General features: G+C 37.4%; 1 protein-coding gene across 1 annotated transcript in view; it reads right to left on the bottom strand.

Moving 5' to 3' along the window:
• The window catches only part of METAP1D (methionyl aminopeptidase type 1D, mitochondrial), an 88,899-nt gene that overhangs the window by 5,240 nt on the left and 57,856 nt on the right, over positions 1-25,803 (bottom strand). The window contains exons 2-6 of the mRNA XM_038584847.1: positions 12,169-12,326; positions 9,980-10,129; positions 8,401-8,549; positions 7,778-7,820; positions 4,329-4,492 (exon numbers count right to left, since the gene is read on the bottom strand). Of these exons, the coding sequence (XP_038440775.1) occupies positions 4,329-4,492; positions 7,778-7,820; positions 8,401-8,549; positions 9,980-10,129; positions 12,169-12,326 (664 nt within the window). The remainder of the gene's footprint in view (positions 1-4,328; positions 4,493-7,777; positions 7,821-8,400; positions 8,550-9,979; positions 10,130-12,168; positions 12,327-25,803) is intronic.

Below are 25,803 nucleotides of genomic sequence, written 5' to 3'. Positions count from 1 at the left end.
AGATGCCGAGGCTGCTCCCCCAGCACCAGCCGTCACAGGGCCATGCCCGCCTCTGAACAGAGGGTCTTGCTGCCCTGGACATTCCACTCAGGAGGATCTGCCTTCTTTCTGCTGAAACCTACTGCACAGAATTCTCCTGGTATTAGCTGTTCTGTTCTGATTTCCTCTAAGTAAAAATCCTCTCAGACAGCATGACACTTACCCATGAGCCTGAGCGCATTTATGATTTGAAGTCCTTCACAGGGACTATTTGGGGAGGGAGAGGAGGGGAGCGAAGAAGACCTTGTACAAGTGTAGTTTCCGAACTTACTTTTAAATCATACTATTATTACAGTTCATGTTGCAGTTATGGTTCCCCTCTTCAGGAATTTCATCTTGTGACCATTTTCTTCCATTTAATTCCCTTTCTGAGGTTGTTTTCCTCAATTGGAAAGACTGTCTAGATAAATTAAAATTCTTAATATGCTTCAGCTACATTTTGTGACTAAGAATACATACCCCAAGAGGGCAGAGGAGGACTGTGGTTAAGTGCACACTCTTCTCAAGAAATAAAAATTCACGTGGAAACAGTTTGATCACTATTTTTACCTGAATCCTATAAACAGCATTAATTTCCAAACGGTCACATCTCTAATTAAATGGCACCTGATTTTCCAAGTTCGGTCTTTCCAGATTTTTATCTTAAACAGCAGTCTTTGGATGAAGGAATGTAGGAGTCCAAGGATTCCCTCTAATGACGAGGAATGTTTAAGTACAATTAGTAATATTTTTGAAAGCCAACGACCGTTTTCCAAATGAGTGGTACATTTTTTTGTTTCAAGCTGGATCACAAATTACTGTATTTTTCTTACAATAGCGCTGAACTTTTATTTGAGGTTTTCTGTTTCCGAAAAGCAGACATGATGGATTGAAATAAAAGATAATTTATTGCAGTGCTTACTTTCATGTGCAGAGAGAAGCAGTGTAATTGTAATTTACAGTAGCTGTCAAGAAAAATCCATCACAGATGACATTAAAATGACTTATTTTGCCTGAGCCACTTATTGTTTAAATGTGCATAATCTAATAGAAAGAGATTATTTTTAAAAATCTGCTTTATATTCTTCTAAATTAATATCAAAACATATACTTATGAATTAAACATTAAAAACCATTTATTGATACTTTCATCGTGACATTTACAACTATAAGTTTAAATTATTTTTGATTGAACTGTCACATATTTGGGATGCATGAATCTACACATTCACAATATTCTCATATGTACAGATCATATCATCTAGAGAACATGTGAATATACAGCTTTAGAAATAATTTAAAGCAAATGGAAGTGCAGTGCATGTAATAACACTGTAACCTAAAGATCACTAGCCATCCTCATGAAGCAAAAGGGCACACAGGGAGCCCTTTTCATTAAACTATTTTAGCCAGTACGCCTTCAGAGACATCCTCCTACCTTTACAGGCTTCAGAGAATTTCAAAATTTCCTATAAAGATCACTGGGGTTTTGGTAACACACTCCTAATAAAAGAAGCTTGAATGTTCTTTTCATGGTGTATCAGTAGAGGGAGGCTATGCAAAAGACGGTGAATATCTTAAAATAAATGAGACTGGGTTGAAAGATGTTTGTAAACCTTCATCTGTAATGATTCCAAGTACTTTTGGCTTAAAGGTGGAGATTGTTTGTTTATTTACTCCGTTGAGATTTTGCCTGAATGAGAAAAGGCAAAATAATACATGTCCAGAAACACTGGCTCAACATTTGTTAGTCCCTGGTGGCAGACGTAAGCCATCTAAATAATGAAATGTATCAGGGTAAAAGTAAAAAGTTCATTGTCTATTATTTTTCACATAGTTTTGTAAGTGTAGTTGTTGGGACTGATCTGATTTTCAAAGGAGCTTATACATGCAAATTCATACTCTGCAAAAACTGACCTTTGCACCCAGATAGCTAAAATCCAATGTCACTTTCAATTCTACTCTTCTTCTTCTTCCTTTTCTTTTTTTTTTTTTATGTAGCTAGAATTAATGTAGTGAATATGTAATGAAATGCATTATCCTGCATGGAGATTTATCAGATTTTCCGACTGAATGCTATGCTTTGCTAGTACTAGCTGGAGTTCACCTGCATGTTGGTGTGGCGTGTGGCTCTTTTTTGTAAAGAGTTAAGTCGTACACAAAAAAAGGGAACAAAGGTCAGCACCCAGCCGCCACTTGAATGTGAGATTTTTCTTTTTATTCCCCTTGATGTATACTAGGCTCTGTGTTATTAGTCTTAATGATGGAAAATTGTAGTGTTGATACAAATCTTTTTTTCAAAGTAGTAGGCGGGAGCTCCATTTGTTAGTAAGTTTTTTTGTGACTAAAAGCCACGGACAGTACATTTATGTAGCAGTAAAAGGCCTAGATGCTCTTTCCATAGCAGAGCTAATTATTCCTACTGTGACCTTACTGATCTAGCCTGTTCCTAGCACATCTCATCTGCACGCCTGTTCCTCTGTGTAGATGGTGTCAGAGAATATGAAAAACCCTATAATGAAACCATTTTCATGATGGAGAAAGGCTACTGGAGTTGCACTTGCTACAAAGAGGCTCAATTATATGAGTAATTGTGATAATTTTCTACATTCATAGCCTTCAATGGGGAAAAAAGAATGAGAGCCACAAAGGAAAATTACTTTAACAAGAAAGTACAGAGAGTAAAAATGGAAGAAGAGACAAAAAGGGGAAAAAATAACCAGAAAAAAAGTTTAAAAAATAGATCTGGAGGGAGGAATAGCGAGACAGGGAGAACAACAGAAATGCTCAAAAGCCCATGTGCAGCTGTGTTGCACAATTAAATTGAATTTTTTTTTCTGCAGTTGATGAATGTGACTACTGCAAATGTGCCTCTGTAGTTAGCTATCATTTGTTGTTCCGTGACAGGAAAAGGATAATTACCTCTCAGAGAGAATCAAAGGCTGACATGCCCTTTAGACACAGCCATGAATGCAGAGCTCGATAGAATGCTTGAATAAGAATCTAGTGTTCTCTGCCCCCTTCGACTGAAGAATAAATTTTGTTAAAATGCAAGAGCACCACCAGTAAATTTGTTGAACCCTAGGTGTTCAAAAATATGAGATACATCTATCGACTCATCCCATTTGCAAAAATAAAACTGCATTTTGAATTCATTTCTATTATATTCATGGACAGTAAGATAGTGAGATATGCATTAAATTTCTTTTCCCAGTAGGGGTCTGATTCAACATTTCCTATGAAAGAACAGAGAGACACTATCCTTTTTTCCCAGGCTAGTTAGCCTATAATTTAAAACTGTCAAAAACACAATTTTGTTCAAAGTCTTCAATAAAAGCTTCTCAGATATAACCCAAAGAGATTTTACTAAAGTTTGATTCAGACATTGTTACAATATTTTTAAAGCCATAAATACATTTAACTGATATTTTACTGCCTTTTTTCTTAAAGTATTTGAGGGCTTACGAAGAAAAAAGGCAGCATCTTTTCAAGGTGACTAAGCCTTCCATCCTTTAGACAAACGGGAAGTATTCAATGGTTCTTATTAATGAGAACAGTACTTTTGAAGGTACTGATGTGATCATCTTTAACAAAATGCATTACTTTTAAATGAAAACACATATTCTGTATGTCTACTCCAAAACAATTATGGGGGTAAAAAAAAAAAAAAAAAAAGATCTCAAAGTAGGTAACAGATTACGGGGAAAGGCTGGAATTCAGAAAATACACATACACTCAAAAAGCAAACCTAGTATATACTGTTTGGAAAATAAACAATGGTTTACAGGAAAAATGTAGAGAAGGATGTAGGCTCACCCTTTCAGCCTGTTTGCTAATCCACTGATTTGAAAGGTAAGGCTTCCTTGAGCCAATGTTTTTTATCTTTGTATCACAGGAATAGATTTCACTTCATTCCTTTATAAAATTTAGCTTTCCTCCTGTTTCATTATCCAAGAGTTTGGGATGCTTATCCCCTTCCTACGTACTTTCTTCCATGTTTGGTGTGATTTTGAGGAAAGCAACGCTCCAGACCTATATGTTGAGCTAAAACTAAAGGAGTCATATAAATATTGCTTGCTGCTCCTGTAAGTTTCCTGCTGACCCTAGTATAATTCACTGTTTTAAAATCTTTTTCTTTTTTTTTTTTTTTTAACCCAGGGAACAGCATTGCAGCTTGGCAGTTCACATACTGATATCAGACTGAAATGATGGTTCTGAATCATAAAACATGTCATCAACTTTGTACCAAGCCACCAATAACCTTTGTACCATTTGCCAACCCTCCCTTTACTTGTCAGTGTCAGGCTTACCTGATTGTGTTTCCAATTACAGAGAAGGGAGCCCCCGCTCTGCAAGCTGCAATCGCTTCATCTCTACACCTCCTGGCAACCTCCACTAACTTTTTACCACATTCATCCACATTGCCCACCAAAAACGTTTCAGAGGTGTCTCCATGGTAGCCATTGTAATAGACCTAAACACAGGCAAACATTTAAAAATATGGCCTTGTTTTAAAAAATGTACTCTCCCAAAGTATATATTGTGTTCATTTATGTATTTAGTAGATTCATAGGTTTCACTCTTCCAGAATTACTTTCAAGTTTCCCTACAAAAGAAAGATATGCTTCTGAATTTGCCTTCAGAAATTAAAAAGATGAAGCCATACAATGATGTCACAAAATTTAAAAATAAATACGTAACTAGAATGGCTATTTCAGCATTATGATTAGCAATGCTGGTATAATATTTTGATTCCTCACTTCATTTCTGGGAAGACAAAACTACATATTCATAAATTAGTGACTAAAGACACTGACCCACAATTACTACAATAGGTCTAGAGGGCCTAGAAGTATTTAACACAGTGAAAAGTTTCTTCAGTGTCAGAAAGATACTTGATCTTTTATTTACTAATTCTGCACTTGGAAGTGATAGATAATAAGAAATGAAATAGACACGTCAGTATTAGACAGTGGGAGAATTTAGTTCTAAGAACTGAAGTGATTCAATATGGGAATGCAATATGTTATAGAAAGATCCTGTCTGGAAGTGAAACTTTAGTCAAATGTTCCAGATAGCAGAATGTTAACAGGAAACACTACACATGGGGGTTTAAAGGATTAAGATATAACAAAATAAGCTTAAGAATAAAATTACAGAAAATATAATTTTATCAGTCGTTAATGATTCAGTAGGCACTATAGGATCTTGAAAAATACCAGATTCGTTATAAACGTCAATAGTCAACAAAACATGATAATAAATATAGAAGGTGGAAGACACTGTTGAATACTGATCCTTAGATATAGCACGGAAATTGTCATTTTGCATTCATTTGATCTATGTGATTATTTTTCACATTTCTCTTTCTCATGCAGAATGCAGAAACTTATAAAAAAGATATTTATCTGAGCTTTCTATTTTAATACTGAGTCAATGTCTTAAACCTGTATATTATTCTGTGCTAAAAAAAAAAAAATACTCTACTACACTCTGTAAGGGAAGCAGGAAACATCTTTATTCGGTCTCCACTTTATAAGTCAGAAGCCTGGGCATAAACAGGTAACTTGTCTAAGGTTAGCGGCAGAACACAGAGGTAGATCCAGATTAACATGATGGATTATTGGCTTCGAATCAAATGTTTTCTCTACTATGTCAAATGACCTTAATTACCTCCAATAGAGTAGTGTTTTATACATTCATTCCCATTTGCAAACCAAGAAAGTACAAGTTTGATTTTATACACAAATACATTATAGTCACTAATATGAGTAATTGTTTTTAAAGATGTCTAATCCAGTGTTTACATAACTGTTATTTAGGTTAAAAATATTCTTAAAAATCTTTGTTTTTTATATTACTTTTTGCTAGCTTTCAAAATGTGTGAAAGATTCAATATATATGAAAATAACAATACTTTTGAAAGTCTATGGCAGTTATCTAAAATTAGGGTTTGTGCTTACAAACTATTTTTGTTTTGTACTTCATTCATTAAACAAATATTTATTGAGCAACTACTCTAGGCATCTCACAATTTGTTTTTTAACATTTGACTTTCTAGGGGGAAAGCGGTCTGTTTTCTTGTGATATACTAGATGTAAACAATTATAAAATGCATGAGGAATATTTTCTGATAGAAGTATAGGATCTGATAATGGAATCTTTCACTTAACAACATATCTCAAAAGAAGCAGAATTTGTGGGGAGGAGTAAAAAAAAAAAAAGAAATATGATTTATTAAGATAGTGACCTATATGTTTTCTTGACTCTTTCGCATTTCTAGACACTTGAAATATTATATGTTGCTTTATGAGTTTTGCAACTGTGAAATATTTGAATGTTAAAAATGTATTAAAAGTCTTCAGGAAACAGAAAAGGCATGAGATAGTCTCTTTGTATGCACTGGAAGCAGTAGGAAAGTGTTCTGATTTCCTTTAAAAGTAGCAATATTTTATTAGAGGGTGATTAGGTGAGATAATAAATGTAAAACCCCCAAATCAGTTACAATTGAATGAAAAGTATGTCATGAAAAATATTTTATTTCAGGTATACTTCATAAAATATCTCCTTCTATATGATTCTGAGTTGGAAAGATAAACCAACAGAATATATGTGAAGCAAATGTTCAAGTATTCTAAGTAGGGCAAAATGATATATGAAAGAGTAGCAGCAATAAAAGAATCTTTGGCTCTATCATCATACAAACTGATACGCAGAAAAGAGGGTGAGTTAATTTAAGCAACTAAAAATTTGACCGAACTCAACTACTGGACGCCAATTTCTACTTCATTCCCATGCTATCTAAATTCATGGTCTGGATACAAAATAACTACTATGGAAAATATTTCCTCAGTTGTCCATCTCAACTAGTTCTCACCAGATGATTAAATTTTATTTATATATTTAAAACTTATTTATTAATCAGATGCAGAGAATTTATTTATAACCTACATAATCCAGAGGGACCGTTACAAAGTTTCTTAGTAAAATCAACTGTCAAAGCACAAATAATCCAAGAAAAAGATAGAGGTTGTACAATTTGAAGTTCCCATGTCAAATTACTTTGGGTTGTTATTTAAAAGCACGGTTGTTAAACCAGTTGGTAAAAAGTCAGGTTCAGAGAGAAAACCACTCGGCTTGCAAGCTCCGAGTTCAAGACTCTCTCTATCCTCCATACCACCAATGGAACACGACGTTACCCTTCAGGGATTTTAATAAATCTAAGGAACACTGCTAGCAAAAGAGTTGCTGTCCAAATAGACTGACACACACAGGCCAATGTAGCCCCTAATGACAGAGTAAGATAATGACAGGCCCCACTCAAAATCAGCAGGAAGAGGAAGATCAATCTTGGCAGAGTGAAGGAAAAATGCTGGCTTTCTTCGCGTTAGCTCATCTCATACATATCTAGCTTCAGCAGCTGCCCAGTGCTGTGGTGCTCTGCATTAACTACACAGTGGATCAATAACAATTACACCTTCTCAAAAACATGACACATAGCAGGATTGGGTTGACATTTCACTTAGGCCAACATTGATCTCAGTGCATCTGATTCCAGCCCTAAATTCAAGTCAGGCCTGGGTTTACTTGGAATAAACACGGAGTTAAAGACAAAAAAGGAAACCAGCTGCTTGCGTCTGGGTCTAGAAGTAAACAGCACTTCCCTTGGTGCAGTTCACATTTTCAATCCACAATTCTTCCTGTTGCTACCAGCAATTCTGAAGTTGATCAAAGACTATTTTTTATATTATTTACTCACCGTGACATCAATGTTGATAATATCTCCATCCTGAAGAGGTCGACTGAAACGTAAACAGAATAGAAATGGTGATAGACAGATCTCAATAAAAGCAACGTAAAAAATAAATACCTAAGACTATCACAGACCCGGTGAGTTTCAATGATAATTTGGAGTAGAAGAGGAATAAATAGAATAACTATATCTAATCTTTAAGTTATGTTGGTCACGTCAAATTTTCCAAGAAATACAGAATATGAACATATTGCCATTGTTTAAAAATCTTTTTAAAATTCTTTAAAAAATGTACTTATCAGTTACTTTAATTTTGCAAGGAGCTGAAACAGTAGTTGATAACCTATATTTGCCTACATTTGGGGTTTTACCATTTATATGGTTGAAATCTAAGAAGGCAAAAGAAATATTTCATGAACGAGGACCTTTTTGGATTACACGCTGCTTCAACAAACATTAAATTATGTCTACTTAGAAGCAAAATACTTCAAAATTTTTGTTTTACCATAATCAGTTTCAAAAGTTTGCAGGTGGGTTTCAATTAAACTAGTGTCTTTCAACATATGTTATAGATCTTAGTTTCATGTTTTAGTTTCCAAAGGAAGAATATGTTATTAAGCAATGAATACCTGTCAGGAATACCATGACATAGCACGTTGTTTACAGAGGTACAAACAGATTTTGGAAAACCTCCATAGCCTAGAGGTGAGGGATAAGCATCATGACGGATGATTTCCTGATGGACAAGAGCATCTATCTCTTCAGTTGTCATGTCAACCTAAAATATTAAATAAAGAAATTGTGTAGCAACAGTTGAAGACATTTCCTGCACTCACTGACCATGTCTATAGCTACAGCGCTTTTAGATGAGGCTGTATAGATTTACTGGGATAAACGTGTGATACAACATTTTAATTAATGGTGATTAACATTAAATATTTAAGTTGTGCCTTTTGGACAATTCTTTGGGTATACGATGGCATTATGGGCTGTTAGGAAATGGAAACTCTAAACCCTAAGATGCTTTAAATTATCTGTGAGTCATTAAACGACATGACTCCCTTTGAGCCTGAACACTTCACAAATATGTTCTTAGGCAATTCCTTCCTCTTCCTCAAGGGTTAGTGCCTCAGGCTAACTGAAGCTTATAAATAAATTCTCAAAAGTGTCTTCAGTTTAGATGACAGGGCTTGAAGAAGTAAGTCGGCCCACACCTTTTTATCTCAGCGAAAGCTCACACGGGCTTAGCAACAATGATGTGAAGATTATAGATCATTATTTTAAAAACTCAGTCTGATACATATTGTAGAAATTTGGTTTTCACAAATCTCGATTTCTTTCATGCCTAAATAAACCCATTGTGTTTTTAAAAAAATATGTCTCCCTTATCAGAAGGCATCCGATTGCTCTCAAACTAAAAAAAAAAAAAACAAAAAAAAAAACAAACCCTAAAATTGAGTTTTACGAGTGCATGAGTTTACAAGTGTTCCGTAAACTCCTGAGTCCTAAATAAAATTCTAAACCAAAATCTTTTATTAAATATTGTGTTACTTGTTATTCACATCATGCTTAGTTATGTTGCTATAACAAGTTCATTACACAGATGATACCCTAAGTGATTTCATCATGGAGATTCACTTCCTAAATTCTGCCCACCTTCTGGAAACTTCAGGCCCGTACTTTTTTTTTTTTTCTTTTTTAATAAATGATTCTCATAAAGCAGGGGGCTTCAGATTATTCTGAAAGAACTAAATCTTGTAGTAAGACAGTTGTCTGTAATTACGTTTCTATATTACGCACAGCTTTGTGTATGTGCTCTAATCCTTCTTTGCAGAGCTAATGCAAGAAAATAGGAGACAAAGGATGAGGCCGAACAACTTTTCAGGCACAGAAATAACGTGGGGAATAAAAGCAGAAACTACAGGCAGGAATGAAGGGGCGGAAGTCAGAGCTGTCTGCCATTGATCACGCCGGACAGGCTGACTGGGCCCAAAGCCTCTCCGGAATCCTGCTACTTAAAACTGCATTTGGATTTTAAGCTACCTCTAGAACGAACACATAAAATAATAAAATCCCTTTCCCCCCACCCCAAGGCTTTACTTGATTTTTAACAAAGTGGATGTGTACAAAAGAAGAGTTAAAGGGGGAGAGGGAAGAGAGGAGGGCTTGTTGTCCCTATGGAGGTCCAGAGGCTTGGTGAGACGCCACCTTTAAACTCTTCCCAGCCAGGAGGAGGACATGACGGGCCAGCTGACAAGCCTGACGAAGCCCTTGAATCTGATCTTCATTCTTAACTTCTATGCTGTCTCCCCAGTCGGGTACAATGCCTGTCGTCACATAGTCTGGCTTCTTTATGTGCTTGAGGAAAAAGGATTGAAAATGAAGATCAGAACCCAGCACACGACAATGGGATCATTTTGTCGGACACAGCCTCCTGCTTCATGGAGCTCTGCCCTTCCTGCCGGAGCACCGACCTCCGAAGCCAGCAGGACAGACCCTCCAGGCTGCCCCCGGTTCCTTCCCCTGCCCTTTTGAACTTAACATTGCCTGTGAGTGCTGCCTCTGGATGGTCTGTTAACCTTACTGTGCTTTGAGTCAAACTGGTCTGAAGTAGACTTCTGGTCAAAACAAACAGTAGTTTTCTTTTCTTCCTCCTCCCAACCCTGTAAGGAGCATTCTTGCCATTGATGGAAAAAGAGCACCAAGCTTCCAAATTGCCAAATGGCTAATTAAGAGCACTTTCATCTTCTTAACACAAAGATAAAATTTATGCAAAGGATAGCTCACAACACCCTCTCCGAATGAATATATGTAAAAGGCTGACTGTCAAGTCCACTGAAGCCTATTACGTATACACTTTTCTTACACTCTGCAACTGTACCCAAACTAAGAAGGGACTAGAGAACAAAACCCAACAGCTTTCTTTTCTTTTTCTTTCTTTCTCTCTCTTTTTTAAGTACCTAAAAAATACCTAGAACATTTCCATCACTTGTCAAAAACAAACAAAGAACCCCCCCCCCAACTCAAAACATTCAACTCTGATCACCCTTGTAGAACATTCTCCACTGCTTACTTAAACCTATGGGCAGTATTCAGAAAATAAATACTATTTTACACACAGAGCTTCTTTCAGTCCCAAGGTTTTGCTCAGCTCTTTACAATCTATTTGTGGCAACTGCCACATAAGCATTGTTGAACAGTACCCACTAAGGGTACACAGCAGTTGGGGACAGGAAGCTGAGGGAGACAACACTCTTCAACTTGACATCACAGCAACTCTGGAAGGGCTGAGGTTAGGGGTCTGCGCTTTGTAAAGCTCATCACACAGGGCTGAAGACCTTCACTTATTCTTGTGTTCAGATGGGGCCTTTCTGCTACAGGTAAAGCCACTGCTTGGGTAGCCAGCCACGGCCAGGCCCTGGGCGAGCGTCTACTCCTACAGCTTTGCCACCAGTGCCCACGAAAGCTCACCCAGCCTCCCCCACTGACTGTGCTCTTGACTCCCCTCTGCTTTGTGATTGGGCCAGGTTACAATTACAGGCAGAAGGGCTCCTGGGTTGTCACGGACATTATAAAACAATACATTCATCTCTCCGGAGACCTCCTTTTCTTTCCCACTAAGGAAAGACCAGGAATATACTCTGGGCTCTGGCAGCCTGTCTCATTGGCCCCTTTCCACACACACAAAAAAAGGGCCACTCACCTTCAGGGAGTGTGTCAGTATACTTAATGTGGGTTTCCTGTCCAAAAAAATGCATAAAAGGGGGGAAAGCAGGTGACTTTTGTGACAAATCTATACTTCTTTTACCTATTCTTGTTCTTTCTACATGATCCCCACACCTCCTTTACATTGCATTTCAAAAAATGGATAGATCGTCTTTCCACAGAATTGTAATCTCTGAAAAAAAAAAAATGAAGAATGCTCTGAGGCAAGAGGTTTTATTTAATGACTCTAAAGGAGAATTTGCAAACAACAGAATTAATACTACAGAAGGTATTAAGAGTAGACTTAGGAAAAACATCTAGTGTACTAGTTTCACGTAATCGCTCTTGAATGACCCCCATTTTATACTCAATTATTCTTCTCTAAAAAAGTTAAGAAACTATAGACATATACTTTTGCCTTCATGTTAGAAATTTAATATAGAAAATTTCATGGTAGCAACTAAGTCTGAATAAGCTAAGTGGCTGTAAGCTCAGAGCTTTATTTGAAAAAAATTAATATTATGGAACTGCAGATGTTACAACTTCTCAAATCACAATTTTAAATCACAAACCAAGTTTAAAAATTATGATTCGGATGGCTCAGAAATCAAAGGTGCAAAGACATTTGATCGCTTCTGCGGTTAAGCTTCATCTTGGCTGGAAAAAGCAGCAGATAATAGGCAATACGGTACCTCAGGGACTGGGTGAGCTGAAGAAACTGCAGCCGGCAAAACTATACTGTGGGAAATCTCTCTTTGTCTCCGGAAAAAGAAATTTCTTCTTTGTTGACCGCTTGGCTGCTTGTGTAAGTAGATATGATTGAATGGTGAAGAGAAAATTCTGTGACAACCTATGAGCAGAAATCGGCATATTTTAAGTTAAAAAACCTAACATAGTGCTACATTTTAAGATGTTGCATTGTTGTCTATTAAATCATTATCCTAATCCTTTACTGGCTTAAAAAGAAAAAAGCCCCAAATAGAAAAGAAAGCAGTGATATTCTGAGTTCTAGTACAAGAATAGCACAGCATATTTATTAGCTAATACTATGTTTACAAAAAATGTTTGACAATGGAAAACTCTACTCTAACAGGAAACAAACATATAGAAGCATCTGCTAAGTACCAGGTCTGCAAACAGAACAATTTCTGCTGTGGTACCTTATGCAGCCATGTCCAGGATGACCCCAGATTCGGCGCACTGTTTGGGTGGCTTTCTATTCTTTAAAGCTGTTTTCCTTTCAAGAATCATGGACAAATTGCCAGCTGCACATTTTGCCCTTGACAGGATTACTACTCTGTGTTAAGTTCACGTGCAGCGAGGCATTATACCAAAATTCACTATGATGAATGCTCAAGACAGATAAAGACTACAAAACAGAAACATAGGGTGTGACCCTGAAACAAAAATGAACACAGGGTTCTAAAGTGCCCACAACAGGAATTTAGAAATATCTATCAAAATTTTAAATGCACATATCCTCTGACTCAGCAACTCATCTCCTAGGGCTTTATCTTCCAGATACAATGGATGTAAGAAGATGTACCCTCACTTTCATGGTAGAAAAAAATGGGGAATAGTGCAAATATCCATCAATGAGGGACTGGTGAAATATAGTATGGTATATCTACACAAAAGAAAATGATAAAGAGAGTAAGCTAAATCATTTCTATGTTGTTGATATGTAAACAAGCCGCAATATATTGTTAGGGAAAAGACAAATGCTGAACAAGATGTATAAAAAGCCCACTGATGTAAAAAAGAATTTATACATTTATATAAGTTTGTATATCCCTCTACAATTTCTGAAAATTGATATTTATCAATAGTGGTTATTTCTGGGGCATGTGACTAGGCCTGGGGTGAGAGGAAGACTTGCTGATTCACTTTGTTTTCTTCTATACTGTTAGATATTTTAAACCTTCTACTTGCATTACTTTTATAATTAATGATAGTTTGAAAATTCCCCAACATGCCACAATTGCATGCCAGGGGTTAGCAAACTACTGCCTGAAGGCCAAATCTGGCCTGCTGCCTGTTTTTGTGCAGTCCACAACCTAAAAATGATGTTTACATTTATAAATGTGCCAAAAAGAAATAAGAAAGATAGTATTTTATAACACATGAAATTATATGAAATTCAAATTTCAATGCCTATAAGTAGAGGTTAATTGGAACACAGCCACACTCATTTGCTTACAATGTTCTGTGGCTGCTTCGAGCCATAGTAGCAGAGTTGTGTATTTGTGACAGAGACTGTACAACCCACAAAGCCTAGAATATTTACTATCTGGTCATTTACAGAAGTTCGTTGACTCCTGGTCTAGAGCACTGGTTCCCAAGATGTGGTACCCAGACCAGGATATCAGCACCATATGGGGAAAAATGCAAATTATGGGGCCCCTCAATTCACTGACTCAAACTCTGGGATGAGGCCAACAATCTGTGTTTTAACAAGCCCTCAGGGTGATTCTGATGCCCGCTAAAGTTTGAGCATTACTGGCCTAGAGTAAGATTTCAGCTATGGAACATAATAGAAACACAAACTGCAGGTGAGTACTGGCCTCCAAGGTCAAGATCTCCAAATGAACTGGAAAAAGGCACAGATACAAACCAACCCCCATGATCAATGATTCAAAGTCCTAAGTTTCACTTGATTTTTAAATTCTTATATAAAGTTGAATGTAATAGTGTTGAATCAAACTTACAGAGGTATTTAGGTGTTATTTTAAAAAATTATAAGAACTAGATAAAATGCAGCAATATCACTTCTTTAAAAAATCAAAAGTTGGGGCAGCCTGGGTGGCTTGCTGGTTTAGCATGCCCCAGGCATGACCCTGGGGGCCCGGAATAAAGTCCCACATCAAGCTTCCTGCATGGAGCCTGCTTCTCCTTCTGCCTATGTCTCTGCCTCTCTGTGTGTGTGTCTCTCATGAATAAATAAATAAAATCTAAAAAAATAAAAAATAAATAAAAATCAAAAGTTGCGGGGCACCTGGGCGGCTCAGTGGTTGAGTGTCTTGTCTTTGGCTCAGGGTGTGATTCTGGGAACCTGGATTGAGTCCTACATTGGGCTCCTTGTAGGAAGCCTGCTTCTCCCTCTACCTGTGTCTCTGCCTCTTTCTCTCTCTCATGAATAAATAAATAAATCTTTAAAAAAAATCAAAAGTTGCTCGATAGAGCAACTGAAGCTTGCACATTTCCCTGATGACACCACCACCAATTCTAGGATTGTCAACTGGTGTATGGGGCAGTGTAGTATCCTAGGAAAAGCAGATGGTTGGAAAGCAGAAGGCTGAACATTCATTTCAGCTTCACCACTTGTTAGTTGTGTGACCCTGATCAAGTTTCTTATTTTTTTAAATATTTTATTTATTTATTCATGAGAGAGACAGAGAGAGAGAGGCAGAGACATAGGCAGAGGGAGAAGCAGGCCCCATGCAGGGAGCCCGACGTGGGACTCAATCCCAGGACTCCAGGATCACACCCTGGGCTGAAGGCAGACACCGAACCGCTGAGCCACCCAGGTGTCCCCTGATCACGTTTCTGGAGTCTCTGGTGAGAATTAATTGGAATACATAAAAAACTATGTGAAAACACTTTGCATTCAGTAGATGTCTAATAAATGATAGTTTCTTCAAGAATACATAAAAAGAAAAAAAAAGAATACATAAAAAGGTTTTAATGAGAAAGAAATTGTACATTCCATTATAGCTTCTAATACTGAGCATTCACTGTCAATTACCGTACTAGGCACTTTATATACATTAGCTCCTTAGTCTTTTTTTTTTTTTTTAAGATTTATTTATTCATGATAGACATAGAGAGAGAGAGAGGCAGAGACACAGGAGGAGGGGTAAGCAGGCCCATGCCGGGAGCCTGACGTGGGACTCGATCCCGGTACTCCAGGATCGCGCCCTGGGCCAAAGGCAGACGTGAAACCGCTGAGCCACCCAGGGATCCCTAGCTCCTTAGTCTTAATGAGAACCTTCCACTCCACTCCACAGCTGAAGATCTTGAGGCGCCCAAAGGTAGGTAGCTTCCCCCAAAACATGCAGTGAGCCAAAGCTGTGGGAAAGCAGGTCAAGTTGCTTCCACAAAGTATATTATTTTTCTCATACACATGAGAAAAAATGACCTAACGCACATGGAAATGCCCAGCAAATGTGAAAGGCATCACAAAACTATTAAATGTTACTACCATTAGGTTATTTTTCCAAAATTGGTGATAGGTTGACCTTATCCATCCACTCTCTCAAGCCAAGCTCCATTCTCTGACCAAACACATGCTTCAGTGAGGTGATTGAATGAAGTTGGTTGGCAATTACGGGGCCCAACTAAAGCAAAGACTTAGGTGGAATCAATCTATGTCAAGGCTCCCACACTGCATCCCTAGGTAGGATCACAGACAAGACACAAGCTCCCAAGTATTTCCCTTCTGAGGAAAGTATGTATTATGATTACTATTAATAATGATAACACTCAATAGAATTAGTAACAATAATAGTGGTTAACATTTAATGGCCACTTTCTTTGACGAAGCACAGTGCTAGGTGCTTTACATACATTAACTCTTACCAACTCTGTCTGGTAAGCGGGCAGCTATTATCATCACTATTTCACGGATGAGGAACTAAGACTCACACCTCTGGTAGTCTAGGGCCTGGGCTTCACATCCCTTAAAACCAAATCAAGGACCATGCCTGCCACTGCAAGCTGCCTTTCTACAGTGTGCAGGGGCTCTCGTAGATAGCATGCTTTGCTAGAGAATGTGTTTTTTTCAGGGATTAGATTTTTTTTAAGATTTATTTATTTATTCAAGGGGGAGGGGCAGAAGGAAAGAGTCTTCAAGCAGACCCTCCCTGGGCACGAAGCCCTACATGGGGCTCAATCCCACTACTCATGAGATCTCGACCTGAGCTGAAACCAAGAGTTGGATGCTCTATGGACTGAGCCACCCAGGTGCCCCAGGGATTAAAGGAAACTTTTTTTAAAAAAGACATATTTACTTAATTTTAAAGAGAGAGAACATGCGAACAGGGGGAGGGGCAGAGGGAGAGAGAGAATCCTTAAGCAGACTCCTCCCTGAGCATGGAGCCCAAAGCGGGGCATGATCCCAGGACCCTGAGATCATGAGCTGAGCCAAAATCAAGAGCTGCTCAACTGACTGAGCTACCCAGGTGCCCCTAAAGGAAAGTTGTGTTGTTGTTGTTGTTTTAAAGATTTTATTTATTTGAGAGAGAGAGAGAGAGAGAGAGAGCATGAGCAGGAGGAGGGGCAGGCAGAGAGGGAAAGAAGCAGACTCCCTGCTGAGCAGAGAGCCCAATGTAGGATTTGATTCCAGGACCTCTGATCATGACCTGAGCTGAAGGCAGATGCTTGACTGACTGAGCCAACCAGATGCCCTAAAGGAAAGGTTTTTTTAAAGGATAATGAAAAAAATAAACATCATAGGACCATCTAACATTTATTTTTTATTTTTATTTTTTTAAAATTTTTTTTTAAATTTATTTATGATAGTCACACACAGAGAGAGAGAGAGAGAGGCAGAGACACAGGCAGAGGGAGAAGCAGGCTCCATGCACCGGGAGCCCGACGTGGGATCCGATCCCGGGTCTCCAGGATCGCGCCCTGGGCCAAAGGCAGGCGCCAAACCACTGCGCCACCCAGGGATCCCCCATCTAACATTTAGAATGAAGGTACTTTTCATGAAAATTTGTAGATCTGATCTAATTGAGAGGCACTGTAGTAGTGAAAATAGCATGAGCTTTGAGGCAGGTAGATCTGAGTCACCGAAATGTCTGAGGCCCACATTCTCCACCATTACATGGGAACAGTAGTGCTTTCCTCATCACTCTGCTGTTGTGAGCATTAGTTGAGATGACATGTAAACCATCCTAAAACCATCCTAAAAGCAGGTCCTCCGTAAACATTAATTTTTTCCCTTTTGCTTCTCAACTCTTCAACATGTTTACCTGCAGGCCTCTAAATATATTTATTCTTTAATTCAACAACTACTTACTGAGCTCCTCCCATATGCCATACTCTGGATGCAAGGTGAACCAGGTGACAAAGTCCCTGCTCTCCTGGAGCATATATTCTATGGTGGGACACAGACAAGAAGCAAACCAACAAATACATTAGATTACATCAGATGGCGACATGCGTGCATGATGAAAAATGGGCAAGAGTGACAGCCGTGGACGGCACCTTGGAACCATGGTTCTGCTCCTGGTCCGGCCAAGAGCTAACTATGTGACTTCAAGTGGTAACAGTAACAGTGAACACTGGCTGAGAACTTCCTGGGGCCAAGCTCTATGCTGAGCACTTCGGATACTGCCCACTGATACAGAAGGCTTAGAAAAATGAGGGAGTTGGACTTTATAAACTTTGAAGGGGTCTCTTTTAGCTCCGACATTTGTGCCTTCATTCAGCAGCATCTGATTGTCATGCTACCTCCCAGGCAATGGGATGATGTGGATGCCGATCAATTTTAGGACTCATGAAGATTTTTTTTTTCAATGCAGCTGATTACATGAAAGAGAGACCATCTTTATCAGCATTATCAAGTTCAAGTAGACAGTCATTATAGGGGGAATCTTTTCTATGTACTTAAAACCTGAGGCATGAAGTCACCAGGCCTTTACTTGGATATCTGGTTGAGGCTTTTAAGACATTCTCTTGTAGAATGAACAGTGTTGCCAATGTACCTGTCCTGCCAAATGATAGGCTCACTGCTGAAAAGATGCAGGCACACCCACACATGACTTAAACATTGGGAACACAGCCTGAACATATCCAATCTGTTGACAATTACGGTTCTGCTGTGTACTCAGAAATTCTACTTTCATATGATACTTTTTTTATTTGAAGCAAAATCTTTTCTTTCAATCTGATAAAAGACACCCTATAAACGCTGTCACAAGGTAACAGGATAATAAGGTACCATACCGTGTTTATTCCACTAACTATTCATTACAAACCAGAAAAAAAAATCTAGTGTTTTCACAGGTGAAATGAAGAAATGGGCTTAAGAAATACATGTCTTTAGAAGATAATGGTCCTCCAACTAATGTGGAGGTGGGGCAAAATCCTCAATTTTGTTTATCATATTGTAATTAATAAATAGTAGTTAACAACTTTTCTAAATGCAGAGTGGGTAAAATTAAAACCTCCAGTACCAATTATATTCAGGGTCACAGGATAACCAAACTACAGTTACTGCTAAGAGACCATTCTAGAAAAGGTTTGTTGGGTTTCCTTTGTATTTCCTTTCTTTATAAAAGCACTGCATTGTACACCGAAAGCTGATACAATACAAATATTATATGTCAATTATATCCTGATTAAATAAATAAATAAAAGTACTGAGGATACCTTATCACAACTATATCTAACTTTCAACTTGCCACAGTCAATGTTACAGCTAATCTGATGTACAGCATCCATCATCAGAGGCAGGGACACCAGCCAGGCTTCCATTAGTCACAAGACCGGCCTCTCTGTCTCCTGGACACCATCGTTTACCTAGGGCGCACAGCACACCCTCTTTTTTTTTTTTTTTTTTTTTTTTAAGGTTTTAAGTAATCTCTATACCCAACGTAGGGCTTGAACTCACAACCCCAAGATCAAGAGTCACATGTTGCACTGACTGAGCCAGCCAGGTGTCCCGTATTTCCTTTTGTTAAAGCAATCTTCAGGAAACAAGTTTCAGGTGTGTACTAATTATTGCAAGGGACAACCTGACCATCTGAAGTTAAGGAGACACAGGTTGAAAATCATCAGAAACCTCAGAAGAGGAGAGCCCCAGATCAGCAAGGAGCTGCTTTGGACTAATTTAATCTTAAAAGACTGATCATAGTGAGTGTTGTTACTATTGATTATGTAACAGAAACTCTCTATAGGGTTTCCTTAGGCAGTATGTCTATATGTTATTTGTTATAAATACTAGAATATTTACTGTTATCAAAGGTAATAGTAAGAATTATTTTCAGTGTCACAAAAATTCTATCAGTGTCTAGTTTCAGCTGAATGTCGAAAATTATAGGCAACTGCTTCTTTCGCTCCATGGAGAAGCACACTGTGCGGCCTGAATGTCTTTTAAAATTGGTATATGTCCTCTGGATCCTGCAACACATTTTTCATATTTTAAATCTGTATTTGCAGTGGAAATCTAAGTTACGGTTTTAAATATGAAAATATTTGTGAAAAACATCAATTTCTAAAAACTGTATTTTATTTCCCTTTCCAGATTAAGTCTGAAAGGTGGGATTACAAAATTCAAGTATGATGGAGGGAGGAATGCATGCAACATGCCCTCTTACTCAGGGTCTATTTTAATTGTTATCTGCTCATGCATTCTATACCACATAATGAAACGCTTCCATTTCACCCACTGAGCCCCGGGTTTTTCTGTGCACCTCTACTAATGACCCTTAATTAAGTCGATTTTATCCCTGAAAATGTGAGTTTTCTTTTGGCCAACAAGTATTTTTACAGAAGAGGCCTGAATCAACTTCCAAAGAGACATTTAAGATGCTTACTATTTTAAGCAGTTGTAAAACTGAACAAAGTATATTTGTACTCAAGTGTGGGCTACCAACGCCTATATTTTTCATTGTATGTTTCCAAAGAAGCACTTCCACCCTACAGAGTACCATCAATCCTCAGTTATGTTGCATTTCAGAGGTATTAAACATCTGGGTAGAAAACAACACAATAAAATAGCCTGTAGTACCTAAACAATGTCAACCAGAGATAATATGTAATTTAAAAGATACTCTGTAAAATGTCTTATTGAATATATTTTTTCATAATGATCAAATGCCAAAGTCTAGTAACAAAACTATTATTTATAGCATATCAGCATCTAATTGATTTTACAAATGGAGGCAATTATTTTGGATGAAGGGGGGAATGTGTGCCAGATTTAAATGATTTATGATTACTAAGAGAGAAAACAATGTTTTGCTAATTCATTTTCAAATATGGCTCTTACAGTCATTGATAATTTTAATTTTAAACCAAATTATTTGCTTAAATAATACATTAACTTAAAAAAAAGTAACTTTGTGACAGCAAACAGATTATTTTTAACTGTTTAGAAATATTGCTTCCTACAGTAGGCTCAAAAGGGACTGTACCATAGAAATAGATTTTCGAGGTGCTGATTTAGAGCCACAGAGAGATCACACTTCATGAACTCCAACCAATTACCTAGAGTAGGAGCACAGGCTTTTATAGCACTGTGTGCTTCAAGTCCAAAAGGGAACACTGCAAATGCATCCGTGCCTTCTATTTCTTGATCTAAAACACCGACTGTCTACTTGATAGGTTTGATAACTTGCACAAATGTTGTGAAAGGAAAATTAAATAGTCTGCATCACTTGATATTACTCTCATTGATTTTTATAATCTAGTACTAAGATGTACCTGTTTCAAAAGTAAATGAGAAAGATTGAGGGTTCCTTCCCATTTCAAGGAGACTATAAAGCAGAAGAGAAGCTCACATTTCACAAGAAATAACCTGTGCATTTGTTGAAGAAAAAAGAAAATCAGCTAGGGGAATGCCCCGGGCTGCAGCAGATACTGATTGGGTAAGGCTAAAGGACAAGAGCCCTTGAAACTAAACAAAAGCAAATTCATTCTGTTGACAGATGTTGATTACATCAAAGCAACAGGAACTCCCCCAACTCCCAATTTTTTTTTTTAAACAATTAATACCTCTCTACAATTTACAGAATAGGGATAAAGTAAGTTTCTAAACCAATCACAATAAACATTATTAAACTTTTTTTTTTTTTTTTTTTTAAGTTTCAGTTCAGTTGAAGACTGTTCTGGTGTGTTTTGAGCTATGGGCTTCTCCAAACAGTGGTTTATTCATTCCCATGGACATGTCAGGGAAGCCAAGCTGGCCATGCCATCAGCCCCTTCCTTCCAGGGGTTAACTGCTCTGGCTGCCAAATAAAATACAGAGTGAGCCATGTAATTATGGAGACAGTCAAAGGGCAGGCTCTATTTTGAAATCTATTTGCACAGACAAGGTCTTCCAATTGAGCTTACAGGAAACAAGCTGGTAAAGAGCCTCCTTTTCCCCAGATGCTTTCCACACTTTTTCTCCAATTCAGGAAATCATGGATATGGACACCATACACCATTGCTTCCTGGATTTCAAGCTAAGATACCACGACAAGAAGAAGAGTGGATGTTACACAAACCTGTAAAAAAACTTTTCCCCCTTTTTCTTTTTTGCCTAGTTAACAGCGTTTGGCAATAGCCTCTGGATGATAAAGCAACAATGTTTATTAAACAACATTTCTAAAGAGGATGCAGGTCCAGTTATGTAGGTGTTGGAAAACAGATTCTTTTCTTTAATGCTCAAAATAAAGCATAAAGTCAAGTCTAAAATATATTGGCATAAACACTGGTCTGAAATAAAGATTCTACTTGACATCCAATAGTGTTGTCCTTGAAGTTATTCACAGCTTAAGACTGCTAAAACAGTAACCGAGATTCCAGAGAAATAAAAAAGAAATGTGTAAAATAGTTTAAGTGAAAAAAAAATCACAAGTCACTTTAAGCTGCAACATAAACGTTTGTCCTAGTTGCTTAAAGCTCTAAATTTGCAATTGCTCTAAGACTTCACCATACTCGGATTAAAATAGAATCAGGCCACTACTGCCAATAAAACGAAGTAGTCGAACGTAGGTAAGATAGTAGTCTTCTCTGATACTGGCCTGTGGCTGTCAGAACTCCCCATCAAGCCATAAGCCAAAGCCTGGAAGTTCTGATTCTAGAGAAGATGAGCTGGAAAGTCTGCCATAGTTAGAGCACTTCTGGGGAAAGGAAGGGCGGTGGCCTGAGGGCACCCTCTTCCAATAATAACAACATTCAAGAATGATGCCCAGGTCATGGCAAAACATGACCTTCCCCAAGGCTCCATCAGGAAGTTGGCTCCATGCTACATCCCTCCTCCTTTTAAAAAATTTAGTAATAGCAAATGATAGAGTATAATGACAATGACAAGCTCAGAAATGGGTTTAGGAAAATACGGCGTTGTTTTGTTTTGTTTTGTTTTGTTTTTTAAAGCCAACTGGATTGTATGCGATTGCTCATTAAGGTATACTACCAACACCCAGGGATCTGTGATTTAAACAAAAAAAGCATTCTCCTCTTCTTGGGAGGCACAAACACCTCCACCTACTTCTAGGAACACATATCAATAAACAAAACCTAGTTAATAAAATAGAGGTTTGTGGGCTTAGAAAAAAATTCCTTTAGGGTGGCCTAACCACAGGTGGGGGAGGGGAGTCAAAGATTACAGTAAGAACTCAAAATCTAAAACTGAAAGCAGATCATTTGGTGGATAAGTGGAAGTTACACAGAAATGATTGATGTGTAAAAGGAAATAGGGCTGTTGTATGAGATTTCTCCATTTAGGGTAAAAAATGTTCACTTCAAAATTTAAATCTAAATTCATTTTTATAATCACAAAATAGTGAGTCACGCTGCAATAGTATATGCTTAGAAAATCCCATTGTCTCTCAGCTAAAGTTTAGAGAAAAGCAGCTTTTTAGCACTTCAACAATACATATACTCAGGCAACTTCTTGGACAAAGAAATATTGTGCCTTTCCACGGGAAATAAAGGAGCTGTTTATTAGGGCTGCGGTTAAAATGTAATAATTCATTCTAGTTGAGCCCTGTGGAAAATGTCATCAAAATATCATTTTCTTTGCCAGATTTTCTGGATGCCGTGATATCGTTTAAATACTGAATAAAAGGCAAACTGATTAGAGTAGAAGTATACTACCACCACCAAAAAGAACCAAAGCAAATGTTCATTCCATCAAAGGAACAAGAAAGAAACACAGTCTTGATACCCAGAAAATGCACTTTTAGGTTAGCACAGAACATCTGGCAAACTTCAACCTTCCAAAATTTCTCAAAAGAAGCATTCCTGTTATCACACACTTTGGTTAAAGAAGAGGAACATAGAAAAATTTTATATTAAAGCACATAAATAAGAATCAGAAAGAGCAATTACACAGAAGTCATACATGGAATTCAACTTTAGAGAAAGTTCATATAAAAAATCATGAGTTTTCAAAAAATGATACAGTAAGAAAGTCTTTCTTTAATTAAAAAACCCTTCATAAATACTACTGTCACGTAAAACACTACTCAAAATATTAGTTATTTGGATAAAAATACCCTGTGATAGAAGACAGTGGGACTTTTGGTTTACGATCAAAGGCACGGCTTTAACATGAATATTTTTCAATTATATTAAAGCATTTAAGAGTGTAATTTTAGTTTTCATCTCACAACAGTGTCACCTGAATTCTATATTCAACATGCACTAGCTATACTGTTGGATGTATTTCTTCTTTTTTAATGAACCATTTAAAATCATTTATGCAAAGAATTGGTATAAAACAGCTCAGAGCTTTGACCAAAATTGCAGTATTGATCCAAAAACAAAACAAAAAACCCCAAAAAAACTACATCGTAATATTTTTCTGAGAATGTTTTCATTGTATAATTGCAAGTGAAAGCCATGAAATAAAAAGAAAACCTTTAAATATAAATTCTACTATTGGTATCTTGACAATTGTGGGAGTTTTGTTTCTGCTCTCTAACCAGGCAGTAGGAATGGTAGGGAGAGAGGGAGGTCAGTAATCACAACCCAAAATGAGGAGGCTAAAGCTCCAGAAAAACAATATATTTCTACCCTTCTGCAGTTGAGATTACATAGATTGAAGACAATAGAAGCAAAGATCACTCATCAAGGGGTTATTTTCACAAGAAAAAGAAAGAAAATAAACAGTAGCCTCTTTAGTAAAGGAAAAAGTTCCAAATTATTTAAAAGCAGCCTTTTGGACTGATGTAGTTATGTGGCCACAAATAATTTTATACTCAATTAAACCTATGAGCTTAGTTAACCATGTGAATAATCACTCTATAGCTTCAGGTGTTAATGCAAAAAGTGTGATGTATTAAAATGGTGCAGGCTTAAAAGAGGAATACCATAAAAGTTTACTTACAAACTGACCCTTGTCTTTTTTTTTTTTTAATGGATGGTCAACTATAAAACCATTATTTTTGTACTAAAGATTAAAAATTGAGATGCCTGAGTAGCTCAGTAGGTTAAGCATTTGCTTCTAGCTCAGGTCATGATCCTAGGGTCCTGGGATCGAGCCCCACATTGGGCTGCCTGATAAGTGGGGATCTGCTTCTCCCTTTCCCTCTGCCTTCCCCTCTCCCCCTTCACTTATGTTCTCTCTCTCTCTCTCTGTTTCAAATAAGTAAATCTTACAAAAAATTAAAACGATCACATCACCCCAACAGAACGTGTACTCCATCTGCATATTCTATAAAGCATGTTGCTTCTCATCTCTGAAAATGCAGTATTACTTGAAAACTAGCAGACCAAGATCAGCCACACTTGGTAGAATGATAAATCCATCATCTCATTTTTATTTGTTTTCTCATCATCTCATTTTAAGCCTAAAGTCTTCAATATAACCACAATACTAAAATGTTTGACGTGTACAATATTTGAAACATGTTTATTGTCTAATGTCAAGTATACTGAACATTTCTTGAACTATACTGTTAGTAGAGTGTTACAAAAAGAAAAGCAACTCTAAATAAAACATAGCCAATTTGGAGGTAAAAAGAAGGAAATAGTGTGGCATTTCAAATATTTTATATTTGGCTTGTGAATGCACAGTGGGATTATATTTATATACTTGAGTTCTTGCTTAAATTGGTTTTCCTTCTCTAAGCAATAGTTGATTCACTTGGATAAGTTAGTTAAACACTCTGAGCCTTAGTTTCCTCATCTGTTAAGAGGAATAATAAGAATACCTTCCTCACATGGTTGCTAGGATAATTGTATGACATGAAGTATGGAAGTGACACCGGGGAAGCACTTGATAAATTGTAATTACGATCACTGGTTGTGTGAGGAAGGGAGGTCACTCTAAAATGGACTAATCAGTAGATTAGTAGAAACCAGCCTGAATTTTAAAATGTGCTTTGGCCAATTCACTAAGTATTCATGAGATCCTAGGTTGGGTCCCAGAGCTGCTATTTAAAAACCACACTATCCAAAACACTGGACCTCTCCTGCCTTCATCACAAGACAACCTTGACCATCAAGTGAGACTGCAGATGTATTAATACTTTACAAACTGGACAGCATGTCATGATTGTAGTGTATTGAGAGAAGACTCAAACTCAGTAGGATGAATTATGCACAGCCTAATTTTGACATTTTTGTTCCCAAAGATTTTATTTATTTATTCATGAGAGACACAGAGA

Source organism: Canis lupus, chromosome 36, assembly GCF_011100685.1.
Source record: "Canis lupus familiaris isolate Mischka breed German Shepherd chromosome 36, alternate assembly UU_Cfam_GSD_1.0, whole genome shotgun sequence".
Classification (NCBI taxonomy): domain Eukaryota; kingdom Metazoa; phylum Chordata; class Mammalia; order Carnivora; family Canidae; genus Canis; species Canis lupus.
Note: the sequence above shows the minus strand (reverse complement) of the source record. Positions and strands in the feature narration are given on the sequence as shown.